This window comes from Suricata suricatta, chromosome 1, assembly GCF_006229205.1.
Source record: "Suricata suricatta isolate VVHF042 chromosome 1, meerkat_22Aug2017_6uvM2_HiC, whole genome shotgun sequence".
In the NCBI taxonomy this organism is placed as follows: domain Eukaryota; kingdom Metazoa; phylum Chordata; class Mammalia; order Carnivora; family Herpestidae; genus Suricata; species Suricata suricatta.
The window spans coordinates 6,361,330-6,380,102 of record NC_043700.1 but is presented as its reverse complement, the minus strand read 5'-3'; the positions used below and the strand labels follow the sequence as shown (position 1 = coordinate 6,380,102).

The 18,773-nt window shown below is 42.8% G+C and overlaps 1 protein-coding gene across 1 annotated transcript in view; it reads right to left on the bottom strand.

Moving 5' to 3' along the window:
* Positions 1-6,155: 6,155 nt before the first annotated feature.
* Positions 6,156-18,773, bottom strand: part of DEFB109B (defensin beta 109B) — a 42,652-nt gene continuing 30,034 nt past the window's right edge. Inside the window, exon 3 of the mRNA XM_029933954.1 lies at positions 6,156-6,502. Within this exon, the coding sequence (XP_029789814.1) occupies positions 6,297-6,502 (206 nt within the window). The 3' untranslated portion in view covers positions 6,156-6,296. The remainder of the gene's footprint in view (positions 6,503-18,773) is intronic.

The following is an 18,773-nucleotide window of genomic DNA, read 5'->3' as shown; positions in this document are numbered from 1 at the left end:
TTCGTGGGTTCAAGCCCTGCATCTGGCTCTGTGCTGACAGCTAGCTCAGAGACTGGAGCCTGCTTCACATTCTGTATCTCCCTCTCTCTCTGACTCTCCCCTATTCCCACTGTCTCTCTCTGTCTCTCAAAAATAAATAAAGAACATAAAACAAAATTTTAAAGAAAGGAAATTCTAACACTGCTATGTGATAATGATGTGGAAAACAAAGGCAAACAAAAAAATAAATAAATAAATTTCCTTACTTATTACAGTTGCTGGTAAGTCCTGAAATAGGCTTCCTCTGGGAGCTCAGTTGCCTTGATCTTGATACTTTGCTAAAGGCAAAAGGCAGTCTTAGCTTAACATTATCCTGATCCCTAGGATCCTGGGGATCCACTTTAAACATATAGAACTTCCTTTGGAAACTTCCTTTATCTCTACTCCGTGAATATATGTGTTAGGAAACATCCTCTGTGGCCTATAGCCTCCTGCTAGACATCTGGAGTCTCATGGCTGAGGGTTTACTAACCAGTACTAAATAACCTTTTCCTAACAATAGCTACCCCCTAAGGGTCCTGGATACCTATTTCCCAAATTCCTTGGAAGCTTGTGCTGTCCCCAACTCCCTCCCAACTTGAAAGTATATCACCAGTCACCCCTCACAACTCCATGCAGCATTTTCTGCCCACAGGTCCATCCCCATCCTTCTTTAAGAAAACCGCCTTTTTGCACTGAAGATGCCTCAAGAATTCTTTCTTGGCTTTTGGCTCCGAACCCCAACATTTCCACATCAATGATATTTAGGAGATGGGAACGTTTGGAGAGCAGTTAGGGCGCGAGGCAGGGACTCCCGTAGGGGATGAGCACCATCACAAGAGTCCCCTGAGAGTGCGCTTACCCCTTCCATGTGTCAGGATACAGGAGACATCAGCAGTCTGCAGTCTGGGAGGGGACTCACACCGACCTCCACCATGCTGGCGAATCCATCTTGGAGATTCAGCCGCCTGAACGGTGTGAAATAGAGCTGTTGTTTGTAAGCCAGAACGGCTGTGGTGTTTTGTTTCCGCAGCCCAAACAGAACAGGGCAGCAAATGGATACCAACAGACGCTGCTGTGACCCACACCTGAACACATGGGACTGGCTTCAGAACCAGTAACAGGCTGCGGGAGTTTAGAAATAATTCAAACTGTCAGGAGCAGGGCCTTTCAAGATGATGCAGATGGAAGCTCAGAAAACAAAGAGCGCAAGTGCGGGGCAAGCCTCCGTCTTCCCAGAGATGCCAAGTGACCCTGCGCAGAATGGGAGCAGAAACAGACCTTGAAGGCCGTTCTTTGAGGGGCCCGCCGGAAATGAGAAGCGTATTCTTGGACAATGAAGGAAAGGCCATCCTTGTTGCAAAACGTGGCAAAGAATGTGGCAGAGGTGTGTTCACATTCCAGTGTTCTGCAGAAGGCAGTGATGAGGTTTTGGGGTGATAGTGGGGTTCCTGGGGTCCAGAGCCAATGGCCAAGAAGAATTCTTGAAGACATCTTTGGTGCAAAAAGGTGATTTTATTCAAGCATAGGGAAAGGACCAGTGGGCAGAAAGAGCTGACCTGGGGCCCTGAGGAGAGACTAGTTCTATACTAAGGAGCTGGCGGGAGTTTCCAGTGAGATTTTCATATGCTCAAGAAGACTCAGGAACCTGGAGGCCTAGCCATTGTCAAGCTCAGGTTGTTTTCCCTCTAGCAAAACATTAGCATTAAGACAGTAGGGAGTTCCTGGAGAGAAGTTTTACTTGGCCAGCCTCAAGTATTTGTCAGTGGACTGCAGGTTATGAGGACATGGAGTTATGTCTGCCGTTTCCTTCTGCCTTTGTTTCCCACAGCACGATGGAGGGGTGATGTAAGGCTCCTGGAAATGAGTCTATGGGTTTCTGGAGATGAGGCTATTGATAAGATTGCCTTTTTCTTGTAATTTACTAAGATATTTGTAAATAGATACTCAGGTCCTAAGATCTCTATCAGTTAACAGTTTGTTTTCCCCTTTCCTTTGTTCTTGGGCCTCCAGGAGAGCCTGAGGAACGTCACACACATCCCACCATGGGGTGGGGGGGGGCAGAAGGTGTTTGTGGCCTGTCAGCTTGCCTTCTGCCCCCTCCTCAGACAGCACTATGCGCCATGAAAGTGGATATCTGGCCGAGGAAACATCTAAGCAAAGTGTGGAAGGGGTGGCCTGGTTTCTCTGCACTGCTTATATGAAATGCAAAAAGAGAAATGCCTGGAAGACTGAATTGTTAATCAGAGAGGACGCACAATTTAAACATTTAGAAAGTCTCAGCCTCCCCTGTTGAAAGGAATGAGCAAAAGCCTGTTTGGGAGAGAACACAATGGGCGTGGCCAGAACGCGAAGCAGATCAGTCTGGATGGGCCATCTCAGCAAAAGCTACCAGCTGTTCACCACCGCGCTGGGAGATTAGTCAGTGTGCTCAAGTTCAGAAGGGAAACAGTTTCCTATGGAAACATCACAGCCCCGAGCCTCCTCCGAGCCCCCTGTCTCTGGCCCAGAGCGCACAAGCCTGCGCGGTGGATGATCTCCAGGGAGGAGCCCTCTGCGGCCGGGTGCCACCTCACACTGCAGGCTCCCCTGTCCTCGAGCTCCTCAATAGCCCCACTTGCCCCACAGGCATCAGCGTGGCGGGCGCTACGCCTCCAAAGCCGCAAAGCGGTGGGGACCTGGTGGCCTCCACCCAGATTTCAGAGACGCCTGGAGAAAACAACTGCAGAGGGGGTGTCCACCCCAGAGATGCCCCAGTAGGGTGATGGATGCCTATGGGAGCCATGGGGGCAGGCTTGTCCCTGTGACTCCAGACCAGTAGAGCGAGTTGTGTGCATTATAGCCCAGGCGGCTGTGGGCATGTGGCACCAGTGCCTGAGGGCCCTTGCACGGGCTGTGCCCAGAGGAGGCATAAACATGGGGACACCCAGGGATGTTGGGGACAGGAATGCTTGGAGCTTTAGAGGCCCAGTCTCTGCCCTAGAGTGCCTGGAAGGTGGGTGGGGCCTTCTGTGCCCAGTGGGCCTGAAGAGCAGAGTGTGGAGCCACAGGTCTTCCTAGGCCTTATCCCATCCTGTTGTGCCAGGCGCTGAGAGTCCCCACCCCTTCCCCTAGGGCGGTGCGCTGGCGCACTGGGAGCTGGGCACAGCTCCGCTCGTCTCCCTCCCTCCCGGAAGGAGAGGTCTCAGCGTTAACGCACCTTTTACTAATGCCGCACTGTCCACCCAGCCGCTGGGCTCCACGTGCTGGGGAGGGAGGGGGATCCTCAGCGTGAGCACCCAGCCTGGCTGCTGGGGTTCATGAGTGGGCTGGAGAGCCGCGTCTGCAGGCCACTTTGTTGAGATCAGTGTGTGGGTCCTGCAACTTCTCTTTGTCCTCATCTGCCCCCCATGATGTGCGGATCCCCTCAGCATGCTGGGTGAGTCGAGGCAGAGACAGGCCTCTCAGGCGGAGCCCCCAGGGCACCGGGAAGCTGTCTACACCACACTCTCTCTTTCCTTTGTGAGAGAAATCGCTCACTGAGGGCATCTCTCTCCATGCTGAGCTCTGCCACCTTGGGGCAGGGGTGACAGGTGACAGGTGAAGTGGAACTCTCCTTACCCTTTTCCATGTGGCTGCTGTCAGACTTTGTACAACAGTGACATGCTACAGTCTCTCATCTGGACTCCAGAACTCTCAGAGGGGTATTTTCATCCGTGGCTGGTGTTTCATCAGTGTTTCTGCGGAATGACGAGATCTGGGACCTCTTGTTCTGGTGTCCTACTTCCGGAACTATTCATAATGATCTCCTGTAGTTCACATATTCTTCGTCCAGCATTTAGAGCCTGAATGTAGTTGGAAACATGCAGCGTATATACACACACCCTCTGTCTCCTGGAAGTCCATCAACATATTGACTTACTAAGCCAAGTGTGGCACGTCCAATAATCAGAAAGGGTTAGACAGGGTGTGGAGGCCTGGTGTAAGTTGAATATTAGAAGAATGTTTTGATTAAAATGCTTTAATATGTGCCAAGAGGCAGAAGATGTTATTAGTGTACCCACCTAATTAAAAGATACTTGTAGGGAGATACTCACGCCTAAAGAAACTACTCTGTGGTCAGCAAGAGAGAACCAGGTGAAAGGCGGGCAGAATGTATCCGTGTGTCCAACAGCCTTCTGGAACCCGCCACCAGGGTTCTTTCTCAGGACTACAGTCTATTCATCTCTCTTTGGTGGCAATTGTGATACAGCCAAAGCCTGTTTTTTCAAGGTTGTGAACTCTTTCCCGCATATCTGTTAGAGTTTTATCTTTCTCGAAATCTCTGTGATTCCATCTCATTAAGTCTCTCAGGTTTTTCTTCTTAGTTATATGAGACATAATGGTTCTAAGATAAACCAGGGTAGGAGGCAGTTTGGGTCAGCTCTAGCACACCTGTTCCAAATGACAAATCATGGGTGCCATGCTGTTTTAGGTGAACTAACACAGATTAAATGTGTCTTCCAAACTCTTAGGCTCTGGAACACTCATAAAAAGTTAGTCTTGTTGAGGAACAAATTTTGTGCACCCTATTTTGTGAGTCTGGGTAAGGATAAGTAACAGGATTATACTGACTTGGCTGAGAGACTCAGTTTATCCTATCATTCCCCAAAAGGCCTAGTCGTTGTAAAATAAATGGCAACTCAGGTGTGGTGCTTCTCTGGTTTATCCCCTAATGGTGGGAAAGAGGTCTGTCCCTGTTTGCACAGTAAACAGATGACCTGTGTTACATCTCCAACATTTTAAGGTCAAGTTGCCCTAAAGTGATTCAAGACTATACCAAATGATTGTGAAAAATGTCCACACTACAACAATTAAAAATAAACCCAAAGAAGACTTCATAAGCACTGCATTAAAGAAAAAAGAAGGGGGAGTCCTACTCCCAACCAAATCTCTTTAATCATCAAAATTTTCTACGTGAGTGTAAAGAAAAACTCCTACTGAGAGTCTACTTTGAGTTATATAGTTGGGTTGATGTCTTCTGACACCCAGGACAGGAAAGTGACATCTCATGACACTCAAGCTGAAGATGACTTATAGTCAGAAGTTGTGCAGCACCAGGGGGTGCCTGTGGCTCCGTTGGTTCAGCCTCCAACTCCGGCTCAGGTCATGCTCTCACAGCTCATGAGTTCGAGCCCTATATTGGGCTCTGTGCTGACAGCTCAGAGCCCGGCACCCACTTTGGATTCCGTGTCTCCCTCTCTCTCTACTCCTCCCCAACTAGTGCCCTGTCTTTCTCTCAAAAAATAAAATAAACACTTTAAAAATTAAAAAAAAAAAAGTTATGCAGCATCAGAATGTCTGTTTAGAAAGGGATACTGACAGCACACTCTCAAAAGGGGTCACTGTATTTTTACAGTAAAGTGTTTAGGTCCTGTGAAAAGAAGATACTTGTCCTAGAGAGTGACAGCTTGAGAGCCTCTGAATGGTCACAGTGCTTCTTGATAGGAGGGAGAGGTAAACATCTCTTTGTTGGTCGAGCTGTTATCTTTTAGCGTACATAATGTACAGTTTTGTTGATCTTCAAGCTCTCATTCTCTCTCCTTTCTTGTTTTCATTTCCTTCCACTTATCTGCCATTTAATGAAAATCATTATGTAGGATCCCAAAATGATTTTCTCCTGCCCCATTCCAATTTTCTACCTTTCCCCCATCCAAAGCGCTTCCCACCCGTTACTTTCTGTATTTCCTCTGATTTTGCCTTTGCATTTCCTTTGTACTTTCTGTGTGCCCATTGAATTACGTTTTGTATAACTGTATCTTCAGTTTTTGTTAACCGTTTGGTCTTTTGTGACAAATCCAGAAAGTGCTTTTGTTACACAAATGGGCTTTCTTACTTTTTAATTTTTTTTTTATTTTTTACATTTATTAATTTTTGAGAGAGCGAGACAGAGCATGAGTGGGAGAGGGGCAGAGAGAGAGGGAGACACAGAATCCAAAGCAAGCTTCAGGCTCTGAGCTGTCAGCACAGAGCCCAGTGCAGGGCTTGAACCCATGAGCCGAGATCATGACCTGAGCCAAAGTCGGACGCTCCATCAACTGAGCCATCCAGGCGCCCCAGATTTCTCACTTTTAAAGAGATTGTATGAATCTGAAGATGAATCACAAAGAAGTAGTATCTTGAGATTTGAAGGCCATATTTATTTATTTTTATTGACAGGGATAGTAGGAAGTGGTAATAAAGCTGGAAGTGTTTAATTTGTATTTTCCAATGTGTTGAATACAAAAAAAAAACCTTTCCTTTTGATGTTTTTCCTAGTTTCATTTCAACCTATGCTTAAGGGGTTCTTGATAATCTGAATAGACAAGTGGGGTTGGAATGGGCAGGAGAATCCACCAAGACCTGCAGCATCTCCATCTCCGTTTGCAGGCTCCAATCTGATCCTCTGTTATTTTGCAGATGTCTCTTCTGCAAATGCCAGCCAGATTTAAACAGTTGTTTTCAGCAGAAGCCAAACCACTTCTTACTGCAGAAGAAGAGAGGCAGTGAAGTCATTAGTTCCTGAGTAGAAGGTAAGATTTTGAACATGGTCACGTGTGAGAACGGGAGAGTTCTGGGAGGAGAATCTATGTGTGCCGCAAAGAAGCCTGACAGAGGACCTCGTCAACTGTCCACATCACCTTCGCTGTCCTTCTGTTGTCTACCCAGCAGCCCAGATCTTAGCAGAGCCCTCCCTCCTCTTACAGGTTCCTGGCGTTGCTAATTTATGCTTCAAAGAGACTTTGGTAAATGGCAAAGTGGAACAAGAAGGGGATGGACAAAATATATGTCAACATAGAATTGTGAGGAAGCAAAAATTAAGCAAGAGTGTTCATGTGGATCAAAGAATTGCAGTTTGGAGAATACAGATTTGGTAGCAACTCAGAGAGTGTCCTACTAGGAAGCAGAAGTCCTTAAACCAAAAGATTTCTTTTTTTTAATTTTTTTTAATGTTTATTTATTTTGCGAGGAAGAGTGGAGGAGGAGAGAGGGAGCACTCCAGAGGGGGAGGGGCAGAGAGAAAGGGAGACAGAGAATCTGAAGCAGGCTCTGCTGTCAGCACAGAGTTCGATGTGGGGCTCAGACCCACGAACTGTGAGATCATGACCTGAAGCAAAATCAGGAGTCAGATGCCCCACTGACTGAGCCACCCAGATGCCCCTAAAGCAAAATGGTTTTCAAAGCAAAAAGGGAATGCATCGTATACATTGTTCACAGAGAATTTTTGATTGGTGTTGGCGGCAGAAAGCTAATCTTGACTAAATATGGTTGGTTTTAATAGTTCTTACTAAGCAAAATCTGGTTCTGTAGCCAGGTTTTTGGACTGAGTTTATGGAATATTTGTGATTTGGCCCAATTCAAACATGAATGGTTCCATGAGTGACAGCATGCATAAGGCCCACCTCCTAAAGGGCCTTCTGGCTCTATTTTAAAACCCCTTAACGTAAGTGTCCCTGTTTCATTTCCCTTTCACATATATGTTCTAAATATGCCAATTTCATCATTGTTACTCCCTTATACAGATCTTCAACAAATATTTGCTGAGCGCCTTCCAGTCTCCAGAATTTTTCTTTGCACTAACAATAGAACAATGAAAACGGAAGAAATATTTCTTATTCTTACAAGATTTAAGTTCAGTGAATAAAATATGACCATACAAAATTAGGATGCTCAGCTAACTTCAGAAAGTGAGGTTTAGAACAAAATAATACACTAATTGACCCGATATAGTCTGGAGGATGCAGTTAATAGAATGGACCGAGAGAGGCTTTCTGAGGATGATGCCTTTGAACTGAGGTCTGAATGATGGCGTGAAAAAGACAAGCGCATATTCACATGAGGGCACGTAGAATAGCAAGGTGCCTTCCTTAGTTTACTGGAAGAACAGAAAGACCTATGTTGGTGGAGCACTAAGGAAAACTAGTAAGTTTGGTAAGAAGTGAGATGAGATAAGACAGAATGAAGACCATGTGTGGCTTACGGGCCAGAGTGAGCCTATAGGCACCTGTACCTGGTGCGACAGCCCTCATATTCCAGGCCCCGTAAGGATCTGTATGCTCATTCTTCTTTAAAAATGTTGTATTGTACATTTGCCGTCTTTTCCTTTTTCCTTTCTGTTTAGCTTGGGGGTAGGGTGAAGTTTCAGGAAAAACAGATCGTGTAGACCTGTGGTGGATCTCGTCTGTTCTACACACTCCCCTTGATTCTAAAAAGCTGAAAATTTGTCATCACATCCAAACCATTATTTTCTCCAGATGACTTACATTAGAGCCAAGTTAATTTAATAGGAAGTTCTCTAATGGTAGAGCTGATGACAGTACAATCCTCAAAATAAAACCACTGCCCAGTAGAAAAGCCACCTAAGGAAGAAGTAGGAGAGGGACAGTTAATAGCTTCCACTGGTCTCACCTCTGCACTGAGAGTTTGCATTGTGTCAAGGGTTTCCCACCCATGATGCAACTGGAGGTCCACTCAGTAATGGATGGATCCTATCAAATAAGAATTTCTCAGCTGTCCCATTACTTTTATAATGGACATTACTTTTATATGTTTTCCTATTGAGGCCATTCCTGGCTAAGAATGGTAAGATAGTACTTTTAGATTAAAATTTGGTTCCTATTTATTGTAGCAAAATGACATATACATATACATAAGTAATTTAAATATGTATTTTTAAGGAGAGAATCAAAAAGAAAATCAACGTTGATTTCTGATAAACATTATTTTAAAAATAGGAAGAGGAGAATATTGCCTTAACCAAATTTCAAGTCATCTGAACATAAATTTTATATAGCACTTCATAGTGAAATACTAGCCTTAGTCCCGTGAAAATCAGAAGGGAAAGAAAAATGTCCCTACATATTAATGCTATATTAATATGTGGTAGAACTAGGAATGAGGTGGAGGCCTTCTCAAAACAAAGGAAGGTGGTGTGGCCCAATCAACTCCTATTAATGTATGTGTAGCTCCGACATCACTCTGTAACTTGGCCCTTGTCCAGCCAGACTGTATGTCTGTACATGACACTCCTCACGACCCTGCAACATAGACCGTCCAATCAGATAGTGTGTATGTTACCATGTGTGGGAGACAAGTAGAATTTATATAAAAGGCTACACCTCGCTGCACTTGAGGCTCAGCCTTTTGGCTCTTAGCCCACTGAGCCTGTGCCGGCACAAGTAAAGCTGCTTCCTGGAGAGAAAGGCCTCAGTGTCCCATGAGAATCCTGCTACAAATACAGTTCTAAAACTTGTGGACAACACCGTGAGGATAAGCAGTCAGTGGTGACGCGAGCCTCCTGCTTCTGCTCTCTCTTTGCTCCTCCTTCTGCTATGGAATTATGTAGGTAGCATTTGGAAAAAATCTGTAGGGGTGCCTCAAAGCACAGGGTCCCATCAGTACATCAGAAACAGAAGTTCCTGAAAGATATAGAACAAAATACGATCAGATGGAAAGAACAATTGAGGCTTTTGGATGTGACTGCGAGTTAGATACTCTCAAGTGACTGCCATCATAGAACAAATGGATTGAAGAGAGTATCTTGGAAACGCTGCTCTTCTTGACAGTGGTAGGCCAGTGTCCTAGACTATTTGCTTTTTCAGGGAAAATAAGTCTGTAAACTGAAGCTTGACCAGTGGGCCCTCTGCACTGGTCGGCTGGCTGGGGTAGGGCTCTAGAAGGTCAGTGCTACTATCAGCAGTGCAGATGGTGGTCCTCACTCCTGGAATTTGTTAAAGCCTTCAGCTCCTGCACTGAGAAAAGCATGGAGGAGGTTTCATGGTGTAGCTTTGGATGGTGAGAGACACATTCTCAATTTAGATCCATAAGACACTGGTGGACTGTGGATGAGCAGTGACTTCTCTGTGACAGATGATCTGGAAGCTAAGGCACCATGAGCAAAAGTTAATGAAATAACAACATATTTGGACTTAAGGTATTGGCCTTACCAATGTGACAAATAATTAAACATCTGTGTAGCACATTGTTTAAAGAAATAAAATCTACTATCACAAAGCTGTACAAGCAACAAGGAACTCTATTAGATAATAGAGTAAGTGGGCAGTTTTGAAAAATAGAAACTTCTAGAAATGAAAAAGAATTTTTGAAAAAATAAATGAAAGGTATTAGTGACCAATTATTAGACACAGGTGACAAGGGAATTACTGAATGGAGAGACACATCCACTTTATTTACCCAGAACTCAGTACTGAGACACAAGCTCTCACATTTATTTAATTAAAAGCACAGGACAAGAGAGGAGTAAGAGGAGGCAGTGCTTAAAAAGACTCTCCAGAAATAATAGAAAAACTACAAATCCGCAGATTCAAGATTTTTAAAAAAAGCATTTCCTAACTAATAATATAAAAGAGATTCACATTGTTATAAAACAAAACAAATCATAAAAACATTGGGGGAAAAAGGCACAAAACACTTAAAATGAAATTAAACATCTCACTCTTAATTTCAGCTCAGGTCATGATCTTACAGTTCATGGGTTCAAACCCCGCATCAGGCTCTGTGCTGACAGTGCTGAGCCTGCTTGGGATTCTTTCTCTCTCTTCTTCTCTCTCTCTTCTCTTTGCAGGCCCACGCTCACTTTGTTTCTCTCAAAGTAAATAAATAAAAACTTAAAATTTTTTTTAAAGTAAAAATAAATGTAAAAATTAAAAAAAAGAAATGATAATTAAGCTATGACAGCAAAGTGAAAGCCAAAAAAGATGGACTGCAAGGAAATAACTGCTGGGTGAAATGGTGTTTTCTTTCTTCGTGTTTTCTTCCCAGAGTAAGGAGGACATTTACAGATCCACACATAAAGACTGAAATGACTCACCACGAAGATATCTACCTCTAAGGAAGGTCCAGAGGACACACACTGGGAAGAAACAGTTTAACACAGAAAGAGGCGGCCTCAGAGCCAAGGTGGAATTCTAGCAGATTCCATGAAATGGATGAGAGTAATAATACTCTCCAACGTGTGAAGTTTGAAAAAGGATCGAAGTGACCTTTAGCTTCTGTTCAGGATGTAAAAAGTTACAAAAGAAATTGCTGTTTTCCTGACAAAGAGAGCAAGCTGGCTAGTTCATAGAGCGGAGATTGTTAAAGACCCCAGCACAGAGCTGAGCGCTCAGAGAAAGCTGGTGACTGAAACCCAAAGTGATAAGGCCCTACTGGAAGGGGAGGTAGTGGCATCACCACGCTGGTGGTGTGGGGGACCCCAGCCTCCGCGCCCCCACAAAGATCAACAGGTAGGCAGCTCACTATGAGCAAAATCTGCCCTGGAAGAGCTCTGCTGTGCACCTAAGAAGCATCAGAACAAGACTGAAACAAAAACCCTGAGAATAACCATACAAAAAGGGAAAGAACGGCAGCAGGTCGCCTGTGCCGTCCCATCCCCCAGGGCAGCGTGTGGGTAAGCCACCAACTTCCCCAGCCTTTGGGGCACCTCCCGAAGGACCTGTCCCACTTTCACCCCACCCAGACTGACAAAGCCGCGACGTGTGGAGGTGGCTAGGACCAGAGGAGAAAAGCAGGGGCAACCGTAACCACCACATGCAGATGCGACTGCCGTCCCCAGTGACTTGTTCTGACAAGGACCCAGCAACTTTTGCCATAGAAGAAACCAGGGGCCAGCGCAGCCGCCCGCCCCAGAGCCCTGCAGGTTTCACCCGGTTTTCACCCCACAGGGGTTCTTGTCCTCTGAGGCCAGCCGCCTGAGTTCCTTCCTACTCCTTCCCTCCCTGCCCTGCCCCCACCAGAGTTGGGGACGTGCCCCAGCATCCAGCCCAAGCCTCTGCTGCTTCTCTAGTGCAAGACATTAGCATAAACCACCCTCCCCCCAGCTGACCCCCATGCCACACATGCACTTTGAGGCTGTGCACTTGCACACTTCTGGTCTCATGCTGTGTCCACTGATGGTGAGATCCTGCAGCCAAGCAAGTGCACACTAACAGCCAAGGGCCTTACAAGTGCTTATGGACTGGGGTTTGAGAAACGGAAGAGGAGGGGACACTCCCAAACTCATTTGATAAGGCCAGCATTATCCTGACAACAAATCAGATAAGGACACTATAAGAAAACTACAGACCAATATTCTGGATGAAGATAGATACAAAAAATTCTTAACAAAACACTTGCACTGAATTTAACAGCACATTAATAGGATTGTATGCCATTATCAAGAATGACTTTTCCTTGGGATACAAGAATGTTTTAACATATGCAAATCACTCAATGTGAAGGTAAATGAAATGAAAGGTAAAAATCACATTATTTCAATAAGTGAAGAAAAAGCATTTGACCAAATTCAATATCCTTTCATATAAAACACTAAATAAATTGGGTATAAAAGTAACATACCTGAACATTATAAAGATTAAATATGACAAACCCACAGCAAATATTCTCAGTGGTGGAAGTTTGAAGTCTTTCCCTCTAGATTAGAAAACAAGCAAGGCTTTCCATTGTCAATATTCCTTATTCAGCATGAATACTGGTAGTCCTCACTAGAGCAATCAGGCAAGAAAAAGAAATAAAATGTGTCCAAATTGGAAATAAAGAAATAAAATTAAAAATTGTCTCTGTTTGCAGATTACATTGTGTGTATATATATATATATATATATATAATAATTATATATAATGTATTATATATAACTAACTCAAAATGGATTAAAGACTTCAGTGTAAGACCCAAAGCTGTAAAAGTCCTAGAAGAAAACGGGAAAAAAAATAGCCTTGACATTGGTCTTGGCAATGGTTATTTGCATGACACCAAAAGCACAGCCACAAAAGCAAAAATAAATGGGACATTAGCAAACTGAAAAGTTCCTGCACAGCTAAAGAAATAATCAACAAAATGAAAAGGCAGCATAAAGAATGTGAGAAAATATTTTCAAACCATGTATTTAATAAAGGGTTAAGATCTAAAATATATAAGGAAGTCATTTAAAAACTCAAAAGTAGAAAAAGAAATTCCTCAAATAATCCAATTAAAATATGACTGGGGACCTGGATAGACATCTTCCCAGAGTAGACTACCAAATAGCCAGCAAGTACATGAAAATGTGCTCAACATCACTCAGCATCACAGACATGCCAACCAAAACCACACCAAGATGTCACCTCATCCCTGTCAGAATGGCTATCACCAAAAAGACAAGAGATAATAAGTACTGGTGAGGAAGTGGAGAAAACCTGGTATACCGGTGCATGTTGGTGGGAATGTAGATGGGTGTAGCCACTATGGAAAACAATACAGAGATTCCTCAAACAATTCAAAATAGAACTACCACAGAATCCAGCAGTTTCACTTTTGAGTGAAGGAGATGAAATTACTATCTTGAAGAGATATCTGCATTCTCATGTGCATCAAAGCATTATTCATCACAAAAGCCATGACATGGAATCAATCTAAGAGCCCATCAATGGATGATGGATAAGGAATCTGTGATGTATACAACTACGGAATGTAATTCAGCCAAACAATAAATCCTGCCATTCATGACAAATGGATGGACCTTGATCACATTATGCTGTGTGAAATTAGAGAAGAAAAAATTCCATCTGATCTCTCTTATATGTGAAATCTACTAATACCAAACTCATAGAAACAGACTATGGAATGGTGGCTACCAGGGGCTGAGAGATGGGGAAACAGGGAGCTATTGGTCGAAGTGTACAACCTCTGAATTACAAGATGAATAAGTTCTGGGGATGTAAGACACAGCTTAGTGACTCTAGTTAACAATTCTATACTGTATACTTGGAAGTTGTTGGGAGCATAGAGATTTAATGTTATCACCATAAAAACAACAACATGGTAATTATATGAGGTCAAGGACATGTTACCTTACTGTGTGCGGTAAATGTTTCACAGTATTAACATGTATTAAATCATCACATTGTTCATCTTAAACTTACACAATGTTATATATCAATGACATCTCAATAAATCTGGAAAAAATTAAAAATTAAAAGAAATGAAAGGGAGGGGACCTTTTATGTGTTTTTATATGTGGTTGCTCAAAAGGAGGAATCAGCCCCTGCTGGAGATAAAAAGGAAACAGCTGAACTTCAAACAAATGCTTACGGTCTGGTCTGAGTGTTGGCTTTTGTAGCATTACTGGGATCCTAGATACATCAGACTCACTCTTTCTTCATGCCCTTCCATTGAGTATGCTTTATGGTTTAGGCTGTGCAGATTGTAGTGTGGATCCTCGAATCAGTTTTCTAGGTGTGCAATATGGTGTCCATGCTGTTCTGCCATCTTGGCTCCTCTTCCAAATGTTTTTTAGAAAATTGGGTAGAGAGCAAGAGAACTGTTTGTGACCTGTTGGAGGAACAGGCATGTAGGGGCTACTGAAATTTGAACCCGAGCTGGAAAACTGTGAAGTCTCACCCTAAGGCAGCCCTTCCTCATACCAGGCAGCACCTGTGTGCCACTGGAGAACATGGGGGAAGTGAGAGAGTTCCCTCACAGGTATACAAGTAGTGAGCCTACTGCAGTCTGATGCAGGGCAGGGCAGAGATGCTGAAGGAGATCCTGGAGACACCCTGGCCTTTCACTGAGTATGGGGCAGCTGCTGTCCAAGGATGGACCTAGATAGGAGCCCTGAGGGAGGCCTTCTAAGGTGCCCCTGTGGAGGCCTACTGAAGGTGAGGGGGGAAGAGCCAAGAGCGGCTCCGTGGAGTGCCAGCTACGGCCCCCTGTGATGGGGGGTAACTGTACGGGGGGAAATCAGGAGTTCAGATCTGGATACAAACATCCAAACAGAGACAGAAATTATGCCATTGGATATTTGTTACAAGTCTGGAGGTGAGAAGAGAGGTCCAAGAGGAGAGTATAAAAGGATGGGACTAGCCCCAAGGAATGGCTGGGGAGAGGCAAGAGAAGAGGACCAGAAACTCAGCACTGGGTCTCCCCAGGATGGTGAACATTGGGAGGAGAGGAGGGAGTAGCTAAGGACATGGAGGAGGCACGTCTAGGAAGGAGGGCTGTGAATCAGGTGAATGCACTACCCTGGAAGCCAACAGAAGAAAGTGTATGATGAAGGAGAGAGCGACCATCTGTTTTAAATGCTGATGATTGGCCAAGTACGGTCACAACGGTTGGTGACCATTGGATCCAGCAATGTGGAGACCCTTGGTGACCAACGAGCACAGCTCAGGTAGCAGCGAGAGGGGTTGGGAGAACATCTGCTCAGGGTATATTTAAGGATTCGAGGAGAAGAACTGGAGGTGGAAAATGTGGACGACATTTTGAATGCTTCACTACCAAATGGAGCAAAGGAAGAGGGTGACAGCTGGCATTGGAAGAAGAGAAAAAAAGTTTAGTGTTTTTTTTTTTTATACGAGAAACAACAGCATGTTCCTAAGCTAAGAGTAACAATCTAGCAGAAGTCAAAGTTATGATACGAAGATGAGGGAAGAATTACCACTAAGGATTAGTCCCTAAAGGCACAAGAGGGGACAGGACAAAGTGCCCACATTCTACTACCCTTTCATTTTCTCTGGATCTCTGGGGCACCTGTTGTGATTTCACCCTATGCACTCCTGGTATAGTTACTTAAGTGTGCCTCATTTTTTTCTCGATCAGTGTCCCCAGGTTATTATAAAGAGTATTAGTCTTTAAAACACCAACTTTTTGTTTTGGGGATTATTTTACATGTTTGTGTCTCTTTCATGTGTTTCTCTCCATTCTCACTTACCTTCATGTAGCTTATTTTAATATAATTCACTTGCTCATTTTCATTTTGATGTTTCCTTTGATGCATGCTTATTGCAGAAGTATTTTCTACATTTCCAAATATTTATATTTTTGTTAATGATTTCTGGCATAAATGAATTAGGTTCAAAGAAAAATTTTCCCCAATTTTGCAAAATTTTATTATTTTAATTTTTTCCAGTTTTCCTGAGATAGAATTGACATATAACATCATGGAAGTTCCAAGTGTACAACATGGTGATTTAATACACTAATTATTTTGATTTTTTGAATTTTTGACACTTGCTTTATGATTGAGGGTATGGTCATTTTCATAAATGCTTTGGCTGTACTGGAAAATGTGTATTCTGTAGGCGGGTGTCGTGCATCTTCACACTGTGTTCCTTCTGTCTGTGCCTGTGTCCAAATTCCCTCCTCTTTTAAGGACACCAGTCATGATTGGCTTGGGTCCTACCCTAATGACTTCCTTTTAACTTAATCACCACTGTACAAACCCAGTCTCCAAATACATTCACCTTCTGAGGTACCACGGCTTAGGATTTAACATATGTATTTTAGGGGTGCCAGGGTGGTTCAGTCGGTTCAGTGTCCAACTCTGGCTATTGGTTCAGGTCATGATCTCATGGTTCATGAAGTCAATCCCTGCATCAGGCTCTGTGCTGACAGCCTGTGGAGCCTGGAGCTGCTTCCGCTTCTGTATCTCCCTCTCTGCCCCTCGTCCCCCTCTCAGAAATAAATAAACATTAAAAACAAAACTTAAAAACGTGCATTTTTGGAGGGACACAGTTTAGCCCATAACATCTTTTCTTTCTAACTTAATGAATGCTTACATTTTAGGTGTCTTTGTTTGTTGTTTTTGGTTGGTACCATGTAGTTGAGTTTATTTTTAAAATAAGCACTAATCATCTTTGATTTGAAGTAGAAAAGTAACCTATCTGCATCTTAGTCATCATTGATATATTTGAGTTTATTTCTACCACATTTTTTTTCTGTTTTCCTAGTCTCTATTCCTTTCCTCTCATTCAATTCCTCTTTTCTACTGGATTGTTTTTAATCATCTCATTTTTCTTCTATAGTTGGGAAATTAAACCTTTGTCCCCATTCTTAGAGTAGTTCTTATAGAATTAAAACATATATTCTTGGGGTGTCTGGGTGGCTGGGTGTTAAGCATCTGACTTATCATTCTGGCTCAGGTCATGATCTCATGGTTTGTGAGATCAGGCTCCATGCATGATTAAGGCTGATTAAGATTCTCCTCTCTCCCTCTTTCTCTGCCCCTCTCCCCTGCTTGCTCACTCTCCCCTCTCAATAATTAAAAAAAATATGTATGTTCTTAATATACCGAAGTCTAAATTTAATCAAATTATTTACCCTTAAATAATACAATGACTTTACTTTGTTATTGTCGTTGAACTCCTCCCAATTATTTATTTTTGTCAACTATTTTACTTCTACCTTTATTTTTAATTCCTACACTTAAAAAAAAGTTTGTTTTTTTTTTAACATTTATTCATTCTTGAGAGAGAGAGACAGAGCACGAGTGGAGGAGGAGCAGAGAGAGAGGGAGACACAAAATCCAACGCAGGCTCCAGGCTCTGAGCGGTCAGCACAGAACCCGATGTGGGGCTCAAACTCACTGACCATGTAGATCATGACCTGAGCTAAAGTCAGTTGCTTAACCGACTGAGCCACCCAGACACCCCATAATTCCTACCACTTTCAAACACTTAATGGGCTTCTAAATTCGTTCACCCAAGTTTCTGAAGAGTGTATCTTCACCTAGTAAAGCTGAGGATTCATAACATAAGATCCATTCTATCCCTAAGATGATGCTCAGTGGAACCAAGACATATGTGAGAGAATTTTGTATAGTAAAATGATTTATAATAGCCATTGACCACGGGAAAAAAGACTTTTCCATCAAGATTGCAATAATTGTGTCATTATTGTTGTGTCATCTGCAAATCAGAATACTCAAATGCTTTTCATTTCTAGCTCTTCTACTTCATTCATTTTCTTGTATTTGTCATTCTACCTTATAATAATTCATAGCAGCCATACATAGACAGGCCATTTATTTAGCTGTGTTTTGATTGATGTAAATTAGTTATGGGATCTCCAATCTTTTGTTTTTACAGATAAAGCTGTGATGATTAACATTATTTACATGCTTTCATATAGATGGAACATATCTACAGGCTGTATTCCCATGGGAATGGATTTCTGGGTCTAAGCATTTAAAAATGTTGTTGCCTGTTCATCTTTCATGATATAAAAAAATACTTGTTTAGATTCCAATACTGTTCACTTTTTATTATTCCTGGTTTTGAATGAAATGAGTTTTTCCTGGACCTAAAGCTTTGTGTAGTGTATGTGCCAGCAGTTATTTTAAGTTAGCTCTTACTCTTATTCAACCAATAGAGATCAGCAAATATAGGGTTATTCACAATATAATATCTCTCTTCCCCTTCCATATTCACCTGTAGATTATGTATTGTGTATATATAGTTTTTAATGCCACTCTTGGTTTAGTCTGAATTACCTGTTCCTCAAGTCCACTGCTGCCCCCAGGATGCTCCCAGTGACAGCCCATGAATTCTGTTCTTGTTTTGCAAAAGAATGTTTGTGAGCTTTTCTTAGGGTGTTCCCCTTACTTCTAGAAGTATTCTTTGCCAGAACTTTCCTAAAAATGGAGTCATGTGCCTCTTTTTCTCACATTCCACCTATATCCTAGTTCACTTGAAGATGCTATTTTCAATTCTTTTTTTCACTCACGGTTTTTTGTGATTTCTAAACAAAAATGGTGGAAATGCTCCATTCATTAGAATATTTGTCTTACAGTCTCTCAGGAATCTCCAGAAGGTCATATTTTTTTTAGAAGAATATGCTATCCTCAGTTTCCAGGCTATCTTCAATTTCTTTTTTAATTTTATAGCTGCTTCTCTTTAAATGATGGGAAGTGACAAGATGGGTCACAGCTCTTGTTAGCCTCATGTGAAATAACACAAATTAAAACAAAAAACTATTCATACTCT